The sequence below is a fragment of the Tauraco erythrolophus genome, chromosome Z (genome assembly GCF_009769465.1).
Source record: "Tauraco erythrolophus isolate bTauEry1 chromosome Z, bTauEry1.pri, whole genome shotgun sequence".
Classification (NCBI taxonomy): domain Eukaryota; kingdom Metazoa; phylum Chordata; class Aves; order Musophagiformes; family Musophagidae; genus Tauraco; species Tauraco erythrolophus.
In genome coordinates this window covers 64,639,025-64,653,893 of record NC_141496.1, presented here as the reverse complement: position 1 = coordinate 64,653,893, position 14,869 = coordinate 64,639,025, and the positions used below count along the sequence as shown (strand labels likewise).

Genomic DNA, 14,869 nt, shown 5'->3' with positions numbered 1-14,869 from the left:
TGATTATTTTCACTTCTGTTGTTGATCAGTTCTGATAAATGCAGGCGGTCTGCAGGTTTAAAAGGCAGAAAAGAGTTATTATTGCCTGGGCGATATAATGCAATTCAGTGGTTTTGCACTGAGCTCACAAACTAACCCATAAAGTTTTTGTGTTTATTTATCCCAACAGTCTGGGTTTTCTAAAGAAAGAGAAACTCTTCTACCTGTAATCAAACTGTACTTTGAGTCTCGTCCCTTTTTCTCTTCTCTTCCCTTTCCTTCCCCCTTTTGTTCGAAGGATGAGAAGAATCAAGTGTTGATCACAAATGCCTGGCTGCAAATGGTGAGTAACCTGTGTCAATAAAGAAAAAAAAACCTCTTTCTAATAGGAAACTACTGAATGTGATTTCTTAGCTGAAAAGCAAGATTGCTGTCTTTTAACTTGTCTATAGTGTGAAACAAGCAGGTATTTTGAGTCCTTTAAAATTTCTCTGGTGCTCCTTTTAGCCTTGAAAATGAAACATAGGAAACTCCACCAATCCTTTGGACAGACCTGTTAGCCTTTGGAGGGTGAAACCACCTGCCTTGTTAGGCCGGTGGATGAAGGGATCCAGTAACAAAGAGCTCAAAGTTATGGTCGCACCATATTAGAAGGAGAGACTCTTCAAGGGGCTCAGCGTCCTCTCCAAGGCCAGTGATGGGAACTTGTTGTGAAGGAGCCAAAAGCCCAATAAAGCCCAGGTGCCCTCCACTCACAGCTTCTGAGAAAGCCCCACCTCTGTCTAAACCAGGATCCAGGGGTGCCCCTGTGGAAGGCAGGGAACAAAGACCCCCAGCACTTGCCCCCCAACATAGAAGCGAAGCTGCCATGCTGGACCGTAGGAGACTGCTGGGGCTGGGCGGTGGGGTGGCCAGGGACTGCCAGCAGCCCTGTGCCACATTGCTGCTGGCAGTGCCCAGGCACATCAGCGGGAATATTGCCTTCCCTTTGCGTTACAAACCTCATCCACAAATGTTCCTCCTCTCTCTTCTGCAACCTGCTCCAGCGGAGTCGTCACCTGCACCGGTTGTGCAGGATAAGTAAAACTGATCTTCTCTGAGGGCTTTGTGGGAGGGAGCTTCCTGTCAGGTCTGCTGCTGGCCACGTATGGCGAGAGATATGGTCTTTTTTCATGGCACGTAAACCACTCTCCTTAATGGCTTGTGCTCAGTAAAGATGCAGCTCTGGAGGGAAAAGCCTGTGAGAGACTTGAATGATTGAACTAATTCTGCTTTGACTCTACCAGCCAAACAATATCTCATGTTAATGGGTGCAACTGAACAGGCTACCTGCTGGGATTTGCAGCAGAAATGAGTGGTTTTCTAATGCAAAAGCTAACCCAGAACAATCTATAGGGCTACAGGATTGTTAGGACAGAGCCTGTGGGTGTCCTGTCCCGTGCAGAGGTGTTCTTCAGTTATAGCACTGATAACTGTTTCCCTTGCAACCTCCCATAGAGCTTTGCTGTAAGTCACAAGGTTCAGCATAAAAGCTGTGCCTGCACCTTTCGTGAATTAACTATTTCTGTTGGGATGGAGGAACAGGGATCAGAAACAATCCCTTGGGATAAAAGGTTCACTTGTCTATCTCTCATAACAAGGTGGTTATCAAAAGAATCACCCAATCTTTAGACTAGATTAAATTATTTCCACCAAAGAGGGACTCTTGGACTGTTGTCCACATACCAGTGATGATACCTGTGTCGTTCAAACCACCTCAGCTCAGAAACAGCACGCCTTGTGGAGGTGCCTGTTGACAGTGTTTCTGCCAGCCCACCAGAAAAGTTTGGCATGCCTTGTGTCAGGCCATGAGGTGGAGGGGTTAGACACTAGACAAAAATACGGTTCATAGCATTCAGTTTTCACACTGGGGATTCCTCAGTGTACATGCCAACCTTTCTTAATAATTGAAGCTGAGCATTAAACTATTATCATACTACTATTATTGCTATTGACAAAAACCATTCTATTCCCATACTATTGCAGAAAACTTATAAGACTTCTGCCAGCTCATATAATCTGATGTATTTATTTGCCAACAGTACTGGGTTGATGTTTACTTATCTTGGGATCAGTATGAATACCCAGGGGTGCAGAACTTGCGATTTCCAGCTGACCAGATTTGGGTACCAGACATTCTTCTGTATAACAGGTAAGTAAGACACGCAATGGCCGGTGGGAGCCTAGAACTAGAGCATTAGATGCTGGAAATCAGTCACGCTTCACTGATAATCTGGGGTTTTGCCATCTGGAGGTTTGGCTCTTTTTTTTCTGAAACAATAACAAAAAAGCAAAGAAACGGCCCTAATAGATTTTTCTAATTGCCAATCTAAGTCTTCCTTGCTGTAGCTCTGCAGATGCCTTCTTTACCTTTTCCCAGTGAAGGCAGAGAGAGAAAGATCCAAATTCTCCTTATAAGTACCATGGCTCCCCTGGAAAATTATCATATCTCTGCCACAGTGTTCCTGCCTGAACTAAGCAAACAGATTTTCTTCTCGCTTTCCTCATCACTCATATTTTATAATTCTCTGCATCATTCCTCTTCTCTTCTGAAAACTCTCTATTCTGTTTTTCCTCTTCCAGAGCTGAATCCATCTCTCTAGCCAGCACTTCTGCAGTGTTGAAGGGGGTGGAAGCTCTCTAGGCAGATGTTTCCTTAATGCTTTACAGGAGTAGGGGATTTTGGTTTTGCTTTGACTAACGTCTTAGCTTTGGTCTTGTTTTTTGATCTGTCACATACCCCAGATATTGTACTTCAGCCTTGCTGTCTTACTAGATTTTCACAAATCTGTCTTTCTCTGCCAGTTTTAAGGGTAATACTTTCTAATCGTCCAGATTGAATTTCATCCTATAGGTTTCCCCACTTAATCAAGATCCATTTTCCATTCCAAGCACTCAGTACAAGATATCTGAAGGAGGCTTGGGGCGACCTGAGTTCTTTAAGTGTCCTTTACGTCAGCTTTCCTCGTCACAGTCTCTTTGTTCCTTTTCAGTCTCTAAAAAGGAAACATATATCCTGGTCCGTATTACTGTAGTTTTGTTTATAAGAACACGATGTGGTAAAGACTTTCTGAAGTTCAGATATATCACCTGCCTCCTCTTAGATAGTAAGAAAATTAGATTGATTTGATGCAGTTGGCCCTTGACAAATCTGTGCCAGCTGTTTTCACCTCATTATCTTTGAAGTTAGGCTGATGTGTCTATAATTTCACCTTTTAAAAAAACCTTAGAATTCTCTTTGATCTTCCCTAATTCACTGGGCCCTTCCCTGTTCTCCATGAGCTCTCACAGATAATTGTTAACGCTTCAGAGGGTATTTCGGTCAGTCCCTTCAGCTCTCAAGAGTATATTTCATCAGCCCTGCCAACTGGAATCTGTCTTACCTGCACTTCTTTAACATGCTCCTCCCTATTCTGCCCTGGACTCCTGCCACTGTGTGAGAATTAATTGCGATGAGCCACAGTTTTGAAGAGTGAAGCACAGAGGCTGCAGGATACTGCAGCTCTCTGCACCCTGTTGTTTCCTTTGCTTCAACAGCAAGTAATGGATCTATCTGGTCCTTTGTCTTTTCCTTGTTTCCTTGCATTTATAAAAATCTTTCTTGCTGCCTTTTATGATTTTTGGTAGTTATCATTCACTCTGTACTTAGTCTTTTCAATTTTATCCCCTTTGCTTTGTGCTGAGGACAATACTGAGGACCTAGGACTCAGACATGAGTAAAGAGCAGGTCACAGGAGAGACAGAGGGTCTAAATTTTCCACATCTGGTTGTGAGACAGAGTGTGTAAGATTGTGTAATTGATAATTACAGAATGTGTTAATTGTGTAACACAGACCTGCACATAGCCATGACAGGCAATGATGTACAGCATCAGCCAAGGGAACCCTCAGTAGTTAATCTCTGCCCAAAAGACTCTCTGCAGAAAGACCTTAGGCCTGCTCCCTTGAAGAATTCTTGTCCTTGCCTGGCTCATTACTCCCTTATTTTTCTCAGAATTTTTGAAATCCTAAAGAAATTATCTTTTCTTAGACCTTTTCACCTGGTTTATGCTCTTAGAAACTCTATGAATCTCCTCCTCCAAGTGCCCAATCTAAAACAACTTCTTCCCAGTCCTTTCCTCCATTACTTGAAGCAAAACCTTGGCCCTTCTGGATCCTGAGAAACTGCAGAATTGTTGCCTCAGGCCACCATGACTCTGACAACAGATATCTGGGTAACAGGTAACTTGACTTATGGTGTAAACTGCCTGAATCTGACAGCAGCCCTAGAAAAGCCTCATCCTCCCAACGCTCCGATCTTTGGATACAGCTACTGTGATGTTTGTTCCTTTCACTTCTACCTTTGCTCTGAGATATCCAACTGTTCTCCCTCTCACTTCTTTGAGGACATTGTAGTGTGTACATTGTAGTGTGCAACCAGCATGCCTGGGTGGAGGCCAACAGTGTCCATGAGAAGCCGAGATACTGATTGAGGGTGGATTCTTCACACAGGCGTAGGACCTTAATTCAGATATTCTGTGTATTAAATTCAGCCAAAAGATTATTTTTATGATGACAGTTACTACATCTTAACTCAAATGTCAGCTTGCTTTTTGTTTTGTTTTGTTTTGTTTTGTTTATTCTGTGTTACAGTGCAGATGAAAGATTTGATGCGACATTTCACACAAATGTGCTGGTGAATTACTCTGGATCCTGCCAATATATTCCTCCAGGTAGGGCACAAAGAGCATTTGTTTGCTTTAAGTCAGTGTGTAGCTTTGAATAACTACAAACAGTTTTCCTTCATGAATAAAACCAAGGTGTTTAGAAGCAGTTTGTGGAAATTTTGCAAGCTGTGTAATTATGGGGCAAACTCACTGAAATAATTTAAGTCCATTATTAGTGGTGTATTTCCACTTCACAAATCAATAAATCACTCTCCTGAGCAGTTTGCTTAGAACATTCAGAGGCCCAACTGAGGTGTTGCCTAAAGCGAGGTGATGTACACCCTCACATCACGTTTCGTGTGCAATTCAATTGGCTCTTTCTTGAGAGCAGAGAGGCGTGTGACCACAGGAGACCCTGAGGGCAGCACTCTGTGTGCAGTGAAGACACTCCTGCCAGGCTGAAGCTACAGCTCCAGGTGAAAAGACAAATTGAAGCCAGTTTCAGCCAGACACCCCAAGTCTCAGCCTGCTTCCCATCTGTGTTGCTGGTTCGGTGCCTGTAGGTCCCAGCAGCCAGAGCCTACCAGCAAACAGGCTGTCCCTATGGTCACTCACTGTGGTGGACAAGAAACGACCAAGCTTTGCATCTCATAGCTGCTGGCAGGCTGACCCAAAGTATGTTCACATGGCCCACCAGAGAACAAGTGAGTCTTCCCTGACGACATGGTCCTCTGTTGATCCCTACCTCTGAGACCCTTTAAAGCATCCCTGTGGTTTCACTGGAACAGACCCATGGGTAAGGTTGCTTGCCAGAGAGCAACCTGAGACAAGAGTAAAATTGGCATGTATCAGAGCAGAGCCTTCTCCGTCCCTCCAGATAGGGAAATGATGCAGAGGGAGCCTGTATGGGCAGATCTGGTGTCCTGCTTACCTCTTGGTGCACTACAAACTCCTTGATGAAGAGTTGGTTATGCAAGGAAAGAGTAAAGAGACAAAAAGTAATAAATGAAATCTGTTATGTAAAGCACAGGAAACCCTTTGTTACAGGGTTTTGACTGCTTCCAAATTACTTTGCAAAATTTTAGAAGGGAAAAGTTGATAATCAACCTACTTACTGGAAACAAGGGCTCACAGAAGCAGCTAGATTAATCAAGACACTGGAAAACACGGAAGAGTGGAAAAGATGGTGTTTCCAAACCTTCATGAAAGTTTTATTTCCCATGACTCTGAAAGCAGGCTGTACTCACTGCTACTCTCCATTAGAGAAACAAGATAGGTGGAGAACTAAAGAGAAAGGACAAGAAGGGGACAGCTGTCTGCTGTTAAGGAAAGGAGCAGAGCCAAGATTCAGGAGAAACTGGAAGAAAAGCCTCCGTGTAGGCAATCCAAAAATGGCCATGACAGTGGAATACAGACCTCCCAGAATGTAAAGGGACAAATGAAGGGAACTCAGCCACCCCAGAGCTGCAGCATTTGTGCAGCGACATGGTCTTGCACACACAGCTATGTCACAATGCCCTCAGCCTTTGCAACAGCAAGCAAAGACAATAATCAAGAATATCTGTTTCGGGGATTTTATCTTCAGAAGGCACGGCTCAAGAACTTGATGTAAAACATCAAACTCCGCTCACTTAGGTGACTTAGAGCTGGGATTCGCATTAGCTGGTATTTTAAGGAGCACACAGAAACAATTACTGCAAAGAGGTAGACTAAGCGCGGTGTTGGGGATAATTTTCCGACAGAGCAGAAGCTGCCTGTCTTTCAGACAGTGCCTCCAAGTTGGCCAGCCTGCAGTGAACTGATGGGGTAAGGCGAAGGAAGGCTGCACAGCCGTCGACCCATGGGGCGAGGCTTGGCAGGGGTGATTTCTGTGCTCTGTCACCAGCGACGCGGACTGCGTGTGCGTGGATCACCTTCCCCACTCCCCCAGCCCTCCATGATGCCGGACAGCTGGGGAAGTCACACAGCCACAGCTGTTGCCCCAAGAAGAAAGCTTGGAGCATCATTAGTTGTTTTTTTAATTCTCTCAGCTGAATAACAGAAAAAAAGAAATATTTAGATTGCAACAGTATACAAGTATTAATCTCCTAAACTGCCTAAAACGTCACATGAAATAATGATAGTGGACTAGGCACATCCAAAGTAAAATTCAAGGCCCAGGTCAACCTGCAGAAGATAAAGGCCAGCACTGAGCAAGGTTTAGCATAACAATGTTTTTTCAGGGGACTGTGGGTCTAAGGCAGAGCCTGGCAAGGAACTCCTTTCAAGCTTGTCACAGTACTTCCAGCCACAGTGTGTGGACATCTCTGTACTCCACGCTCCTGTCAGGCCCTGCAGCACTGCCTGTGATCTGCTGAGACCAGCCAGCACTAGGAGACAGGCTGAGCTGTCTCTAGGTGGCCAGAGTGTCCTGGACAATGTATCTCAAGGATGCGGTGAAAGAGAGGGATCTTCACTAGTGCCTCAGGAAGGGAGATTATTTCACTCATGGCAGCATCTTCCAACTACACTACTTGTTTGGTTACCCCACGACTACATCACACAGACTCTCGGGGAAGAACGTTACTCACAATTGATCGGACAGATAAGAGTAGAGGTGAACTGCACCCTGTACATGCTTGATTCTGACTGATTTCTATCCACAGGCATTTTGAAGAGCACATGTTACATTGATGTCCGCTGGTTCCCCTTTGATGTACAGAAGTGTGACTTGAAGTTTGGTTCCTGGACTCACAGTGGCTGGTTGATTGACCTGCAGATGCTCGAGGCTGATATTTCCAACTACATCTCAAATGGAGAATGGGATTTAGTGGGTAAATCACCTGACTTAAAAATTTTCAGTAGTCTAATTTTCAAAGGAAAACCCCAAATATATAGAAATGATCAAACCCATTGGGATATGAAATACAGGTATTAAAAGTTTCTATGTAAGAGACAGAAAAAAAAGAGAAAAAAATGACAGATCAGAGACAACCTTTCAGTCACATTCATTAAACTTGTGTCTGAAAACCCTGTATTCTGAAGCAATTGCCTGCAACTGAGTACATAAATTAAATCTACTGGTCCTGTGGCATCTGAGCAGTTTATAACTGATCAGTACTAAACCTGGATATATCTCATGTACATGCACAGAACACTACTGACAGATCAACTCTATCACGTCAGCCCAAAACTGATTAGTGTAAAAAACACTTTCAGCAAAATTGGAACGAGCTTTTGCAGAAATGAATTTCTCTCACTTAGAAAACCATCGAAGTGTCTACCAGGTCATAACATTAAAAATAACAGCAGTTCAGTATGTCTCTCTTCCCTTCTGTGCTTTGGAAGATACCTGTATTTTCAAAAGAGAAATCTATGGCTAGAACTACTTATTCAGAGCGAGCTCCTAGTGAGTTATTTTGAACCTGTTGAGGTGTAAGTCAGAAGCGATACTGTGGAAATTCATAGAGATCAGACCACTGTAATGAGAGCTTGCAGAAGGGACATTTCATCTTCTAGTCTGGATATGTAGACAAGGAAATAGCTGTCACTGACCAACTGCATGCTGTAGTTTTACCCTTCAGGGCATCTGAGAAACAATACAATAAGAAACATAAATCAATATTCAGTTTCATGGGAAGCTGAAAGACTCCATAGGGAAGTCCTCCTAAAGTCTGTCCATTTCAGAGAACTCCTGACCGCTCCTTTATAGTGGTTAATTCTGTCCAGTAACTTTGCGCATCTGACTAAGAGACTTGCCTGTGGTTTACCTGCCTTCAGCCCTGACCAGAGATGGACCAAACAGGCCCTTATCTAGCTCACACAACAAAAGCATTATGTAACACCTCAGGCAAGCCATGGCCATATCCTTTACGGAGACCTTGCTGTGCTCCTCCCAAAACGTATGCATTGTCACATCTTCTGTCATGTGGACAGAAACAAAAAAGAGAACTACGGTAGCATGAAAGATACAAGGTGCTTAGTTCTTCCAGCTCCCCTGACATTTCCTGTGCTGCTGCAGTCCCTGCCACGCAGCATCTCAGATAGCCTACTGCAGCTGAGTCACCATGGCCAACCCTGCAGTACAGCTATGTATATTGGACAGCTATGTCTTTCATCCTTCAGATATGACAGACTTTAAGTTTAACTTGATAGGTCTTTGGAAAATTAAACCATATCCAGTTCATTATTCCTGAAAAAACAAAGCAAATGTGTATTAAAGAATGACAAAAAAATAACAACCTGTGGCATTTGTCACATAGAAAACCTGCTGCATGGGCTAGTAAATATGACATCAGCTGTTTGTTACCATTCCCTGGATTCAGGAAGACAGAACGCATGTTTCAGTGAATTAATCTTTGGCCACTGCTTGTGAATCTTTCCATGCTGAGGTCAGGATGCTCGGAACTGTTTTGATCTGGCCCAGATGAGCTTTCTTAGCTAAGCCAGGTTCTAATGACTCAGAAAGCATGAAAATAAACCCTAGAAAACACACAATGTGGACTGAGAACAGCAAACATCTTGCACCGGTACTTCAGACGTTGCTGAAGACACTGGCACACTAAGAGTTACCTTGGCTCATTTAACCCTGTAGTAATGTTCTTCAGCCTTGAAACAACATTGAACTGAGGCATATTGTCCTCCTTTATCCTCTTTAATCTATTCATCCATGTGTGCGGCATTGGGAACAACTGTTAGAAAGTGTCTTTTGTCTTGGTAACTGACTCGAGGGTGTCTTTTCTCTCTTATCAATTGCCAAAGGACACTTAGAAGCTCTCTTCAACGCACAAAGCCTGGCGAAGGTGCCACGCGTTGGCTCATAAACCATCAATTCTTGGCCCATTTCAAGGGGTTACCTGGAAGTCCTACACCTCTTCCCACTGCTCTGATCTCCCTCTCTGTAGGTGTCCCAGGAAAGAGGAATGAGATGTACTATGAATGCTGTAAAGAGCCATACCCAGACGTGACGTACACCATCACGATGCGCCGACGCACCCTCTACTACGGCTTGAACCTACTCATTCCATGTGTTCTCATATCCGGCTTGGCACTGCTTGTTTTCCTTTTGCCTGCCGATTCAGGGGAGAAGATTTCTTTAGGTAAGTGCTGAAGAATTAATTTCTTTTGTAAGCACTTCCTACAAAATGGAAAATAAATACCTCGTGGTGCTTGATGAATAAAGATTTCTCTGGAGAAGCAATAGAAGCACTTGCTTGGTTGCGGAAACCAGGGTAACAGCTTTCTGAATGGCATTCACACATCCTGTGCTAAACAATTCTAAAATCTTTTGGATTTTACCCTGGGATGAGGCAGAACTTGTCTCTCGCACAGGCAGCAGGGATATTACTGTGTCATCCCTGTTGCTCTCTTCTTTAGTACGTCTCAATGCATTTCACAGATGATTAACTCTGTTTTTCATATAGGACATACTAAGACACAGAAGGGCTAAGTCTGAAGGGCTGTGAGCAGCAGCAGCTGGGTATAGGATTTTCACCTTCCAAGTTCAGCTCCCAAAACACTGAGCCATGAGTCCTTCATGAACACAAAGCAATGACAGCCAAGGAAGGGCTAAATGAGATTTACAATGTGTGTATGTCGATAAAGTCAGGAGGAGTGCTTCCAAGAGAAGCCAGGGGAGAGATGTAAATACGCAAGACTGGCCTGAGGGAGACCTTAAGAGTTAATTGTGCACACTTCTGATCAGGACAGAGACCTTTAAATCATATGAAGTGCCCTCAGTGTTAGATCTAGGGATCTGTGCAGCCTGTTTTACAAGAAGAAAAACATAGGCTATGGAGGATACAATTGCTTTCTGTGAAAGACAGGATGAAGATAAGGAAAAGAATTATTTGAGCTGAAGTACAATGTTGACATAAAAATAGGATCTAATGTTCATGCATTGACCTTGTGATTTCTCAGCAACAGAAGAGTTAGGTTTAGCAGCAGTCTTTCCAGATAGAACAAACAAAGAGCTACTTTTAAAACAGGCTGCAGCTCTTTGGAGAGTGTTACATAATACGCAATAGCCAAAAACTTAATTCATGCCTGTGCAAGTCTCTCCTAGCCCTTAATAACCATCTGGACTTTGTTTGCGTCACATTTTGGAAAAACAATGTAGTTTACCAATTCTGCAAGCTTCATTTCACTCTGCAGGAAAGATTAAAGAGGACAAGGATTTGGGTGTAATTGAGAAAAGTGAAAGGACAGCAGATAAAGTTGCATCCAAAAACACCCTCACTTTGTGGAAGTTCTCATCTGCACTGATAGACATGAAGTGACGGGTTTAGCCATACATAGGACAAAGCCATATTTAACAGCAAAGACATCAGAGGAGCAGCTGCAGAGTTCATGTTCCTCATCTTTCACCTTCATGTTCACTCCCTGCAGGTATCACTGTCCTGCTTTCCCTGACTGTATTCATGCTGCTTGTGGCTGAGATCATGCCTGCAACTTCTGACTCAGTCCCACTAATAGGTGAGTCGATTTTCTCTTCTCGGTGCACAATGTATGATGCTTCTCAAGAGTTGTTCAAAGCTTATGTAAGGACTGACTCTTTTTGTTACTAGTTTTGCATTTCAGCAATGTCAGGAGTAAATCTCTATCTGGACTTTACTGTTTGCATATATTAAAAGGGCCTACATAAGCGACAGAAAAAAAATGCTCTGAAAATATCAGATAAGCTGGTAACTGCAAGGATTGAGGAGGCACAGAATTAACGTAACTGCGTGGAGATTTGGCTAGGCAAAGCACAAAGCTAACACCACTAGTACACAGGCATGAATGCAATACCGGAATCGCCCTCAGCCCGGGCACTGGATTCATTGAGCCTCTCCATAAAGTCCCTGCAACAGCTCTTTGGATGAAGCTGTTTTGAAAGTCTCAGTGCTGCTGGCTGGAGAAAATTTATCTTTCTTCTTCTCCTCATCCCACCCTCCCTGCTGTTACGTATCTCTTCACTGCCTGGACCCTTCTCCTTCACCTCTCTCTACTCAAGGTACTACAGTCAAAATTCAAATGTATCACTGGAGTATTTTTAACATGTGCTGAAAACCATGAGACAGATTTTCATCTTGTGAATGTAGGCCAGACAGACATTGTTACATCCTGTTTTCATGGGACCATCCTTTTGCCTTGGTCTCATGAGGCCTCAGTTTGTCAACTGTGAACTGGAGAAAGCATTGTTCCCTGATATTATAGCAGGGTAGAGAAAAGAAACCTGTTCTGGTGTACAAGTGCGGACACTACAGAAAAACTCAGAACTTGTTTAATTATCATCTCCTGAGCTAAGGTCTATCTTTGCCTACAAATCATGACTAAAGTATACATTCCAGACGGCAGAAGTAAACAATATATTCAACAACATACGTATGTGCTGATGGAAGGTGCACCTCACAATTGTATAATTAAAGCCTTGCACAAGTTATATCATGAATAGGACAAAAGAGCATGTACTCAGACCAACCCATTATCTCACTTCAAGGATGAAAACCTCAGACCTAACTGTGGGGAAGGAGGGTGACTATGCAACAGTAAGGGCAACAGTGCAAGAGTTTCTGAAAGCCTCCACATAACTTGGACATCTTAATGGAAGTCAGCAGGACTGTTGCCTCTGAGTCATACAGGAACTTCCAAAAAACTAACAAAACCTGTCTCTGAACATATACCTAGGACTCCACAGAAGCAGGTACAATTTTAAGAGAAGCTTTGTGTGTAGGGAGGAGACACAAGGCATCTTGGACCAGTCTTCACCTAATTTTGCTTTGTGGAATACATAACAAAAGTGGTTTGGAATGAGAAAAGAGTTGCACTTGCCTATGCCCAGTCCAATAGCTTTAACCAGGCCAGACTCTATTGATACAGTTCCCTATCATAGAAAGTAATATTTGTACTAAAAAAAGCTACGAATAGTTATTTATTACTACAGATTTTGATGCTGTAATAACAGATTAATTTCTACGTATCACAGCATTGCTATGTGATCATCACATACCAGGAGAGAGTGAGGAGTAGGGGTGTTGGGGAACCCTGTTACATCAAGTCCCCTTTCTCCAGGTGAATATTGGCTCAACTATTATGACCTTTCACATCTTTTCACCCTTTTTGGATCACAAAGTCAAGGAAATGATAAGGGAATCTCTTCTCATTAATTTGCCTCATTGACAGCATGTATTGTTGCAAGTTTTTTCCTAATACTCAAGTAATTAGAGCGTATCAAATGTATTAGAAATGCACCTCTTGAATTTGTCATGTAGGTCAAACACAGCCTGTTTCTTTCATCCGTTCATTAGACAAATTTTGTATTTTGAAACACTGTAAAAGAATAATCCTTGCACATGGATGCTTTGTAACACCCTGGAGACTGACTTCAGGTATCCAGATGAGGAATGTCCAAAAGAATCCTGTGGCTACTATCATCTCATGCTTCCCTGTTACAGCCCAAAAGCAAACTGAGATTGACAGACTGTGGTGCACTAAGGCTGCATGGTCTGAGACTCGACCATCCCTGTGCAATGGAAGCTCTTTTTTCACAGATTCACAAGATAGGTCAGGTTGGAAAGAACCTCAGGAAGTGGAAAACTGTGTCAAAAGCCTTGCTAAAGTTGATGTAAATGATTTCTACTGTTCTCATCTCGTCTGCAAATATTGTAATTTTATTATAGAAGCCAATCATGTTGGTAGGACATGATTCATACTTGATAAATGCAGGCTGGCTGTTCCCAATCCCCACCTTCTCCCTCAAGTGTCCAGAAATGTTCGCCAGACACTTGCTTCTCAATTTACCCATGGACCGAAGTCAGAATGACAGTGCTGTGGTTCTCTAGATTGTCCTTTTCATAAAATGGTTGTAACATCTGTCTTTCTCCAGTTGTCAGGAATCTTATCCTATCTCTGTGGCCTCGCAGTGATACCCTTAAATCTGTTGGTGTCACCTATCTGGTCCCAGGGACTTGGGCAGGTTCAGATCTCACAATCAATCCCTGACTCCATCCTCATTCACTGCTAGTTGTTTTCCTCATCCTTTGAGCCATATCTCTAAGCACAGAGACATAGAAGACCTAGATGGCAAAAACTGAGGCAAAGTACACACTGTCTTGGTCTTGTCTCCATCCACTGTCACTAAATGATCCCCATTCAGCAGCAAACCAATGTTTTCCTTGTTCAGCTTTTTACTGTTTGTGTAGTGGTAGAAACTCTTCCTGTTGCCCTAGGCTCCCTGGGCAGTCTCAACTCCTAAGCTTTAACATTCCTAACACCAACCCAAATGCTTAGGCAATACTCCCAGATTTTCCTTTTGCAGCCTGTCCCTGCTTCCTGCATTCCTCTCTCTTCTGCACTGGAGCTCCACCATGAGTTCCCAGCTTAGCCATGCTTATCTCCTGATGTGTTTTCTTATTCCTCTGAGTAATAGAAGGGTCTTTTCTTGCATTTAGAGGCTAGTGTACTTTAAGCCCTCGCAGTTTTCTTGTGCTGCTTTATGTTTCGGAGCTTCCTCCAGTGGGATCCCAGCTACTAGTTCCTTGAAAAATGAAAAGATCTATTTCGTAACTGCAGCCTAGGTTGCTGTTGATTATCATGTTCCCAACCAGCTCTGCCTTGCTAGTGATGAGTAGAGCCAGCTGTGCACCACCTGTCCTGTTGGTTGTTGGCCTGCTGATTGTACTTGACAGGTTGGCCTGTCCTGTACTTGTATCAAGGATTTATCACAGACATCCTTCAGAAATCCTCTTGACTGTTTGCATTACACTGTGTTGCCTTTTCAGCAAACATCAGAGAGGTCCAAGTCCCCTGTGACAATCAGGATCTGTGATATGGAGGCTTCCCTGAGTTGCTTTAAGAAGACCCCATTCTCATATCCACTGTGTTTGGGTGGTCTATAGTGCACTCTCACAACAGCATCACACTTTTTGTCCTCTTCACTGAATCTGACTCACTAGATCTCCAGTAGCTCTCAACCATCCCATAGCGGAGCCTCACATCCAAGTGGCTCCTTCACACAGAGGTCATAGACACAACCCATGTTGTCTTTGCTGTCTGTTCCCCCTGAAGAGCTTGTCCCTATGCATCAGAGCATTCTGGTGGTCAGAGATGTCCCTCCACCTCTCAATTGTCCCAGCAACATTATTGTTTCATGACCAAATGGAGAGTTCTAGTCACTCTTGCACATTTCCCAGACTTCGTGCATTTGCTTACTCTAGAAGTGAGCCCCTCCACCTTGTTTCACCATTT

At 43.4% G+C, this 14,869-nt stretch overlaps 1 protein-coding gene across 1 annotated transcript in view; it reads left to right on the top strand.

Moving 5' to 3' along the window:
* The window catches only part of LOC104380186 (neuronal acetylcholine receptor subunit alpha-7), an 84,136-nt gene that overhangs the window by 41,230 nt on the left and 28,037 nt on the right, over positions 1–14,869 (top strand). The window contains exons 3-8 of the mRNA XM_086629404.1: positions 278–322; positions 2,061–2,170; positions 4,650–4,729; positions 7,309–7,476; positions 9,547–9,741; positions 11,030–11,116. Of these exons, the coding sequence (XP_086485530.1) occupies positions 278–322; positions 2,061–2,170; positions 4,650–4,729; positions 7,309–7,476; positions 9,547–9,741; positions 11,030–11,116 (685 nt within the window). The remainder of the gene's footprint in view (positions 1–277; positions 323–2,060; positions 2,171–4,649; positions 4,730–7,308; positions 7,477–9,546; positions 9,742–11,029; positions 11,117–14,869) is intronic.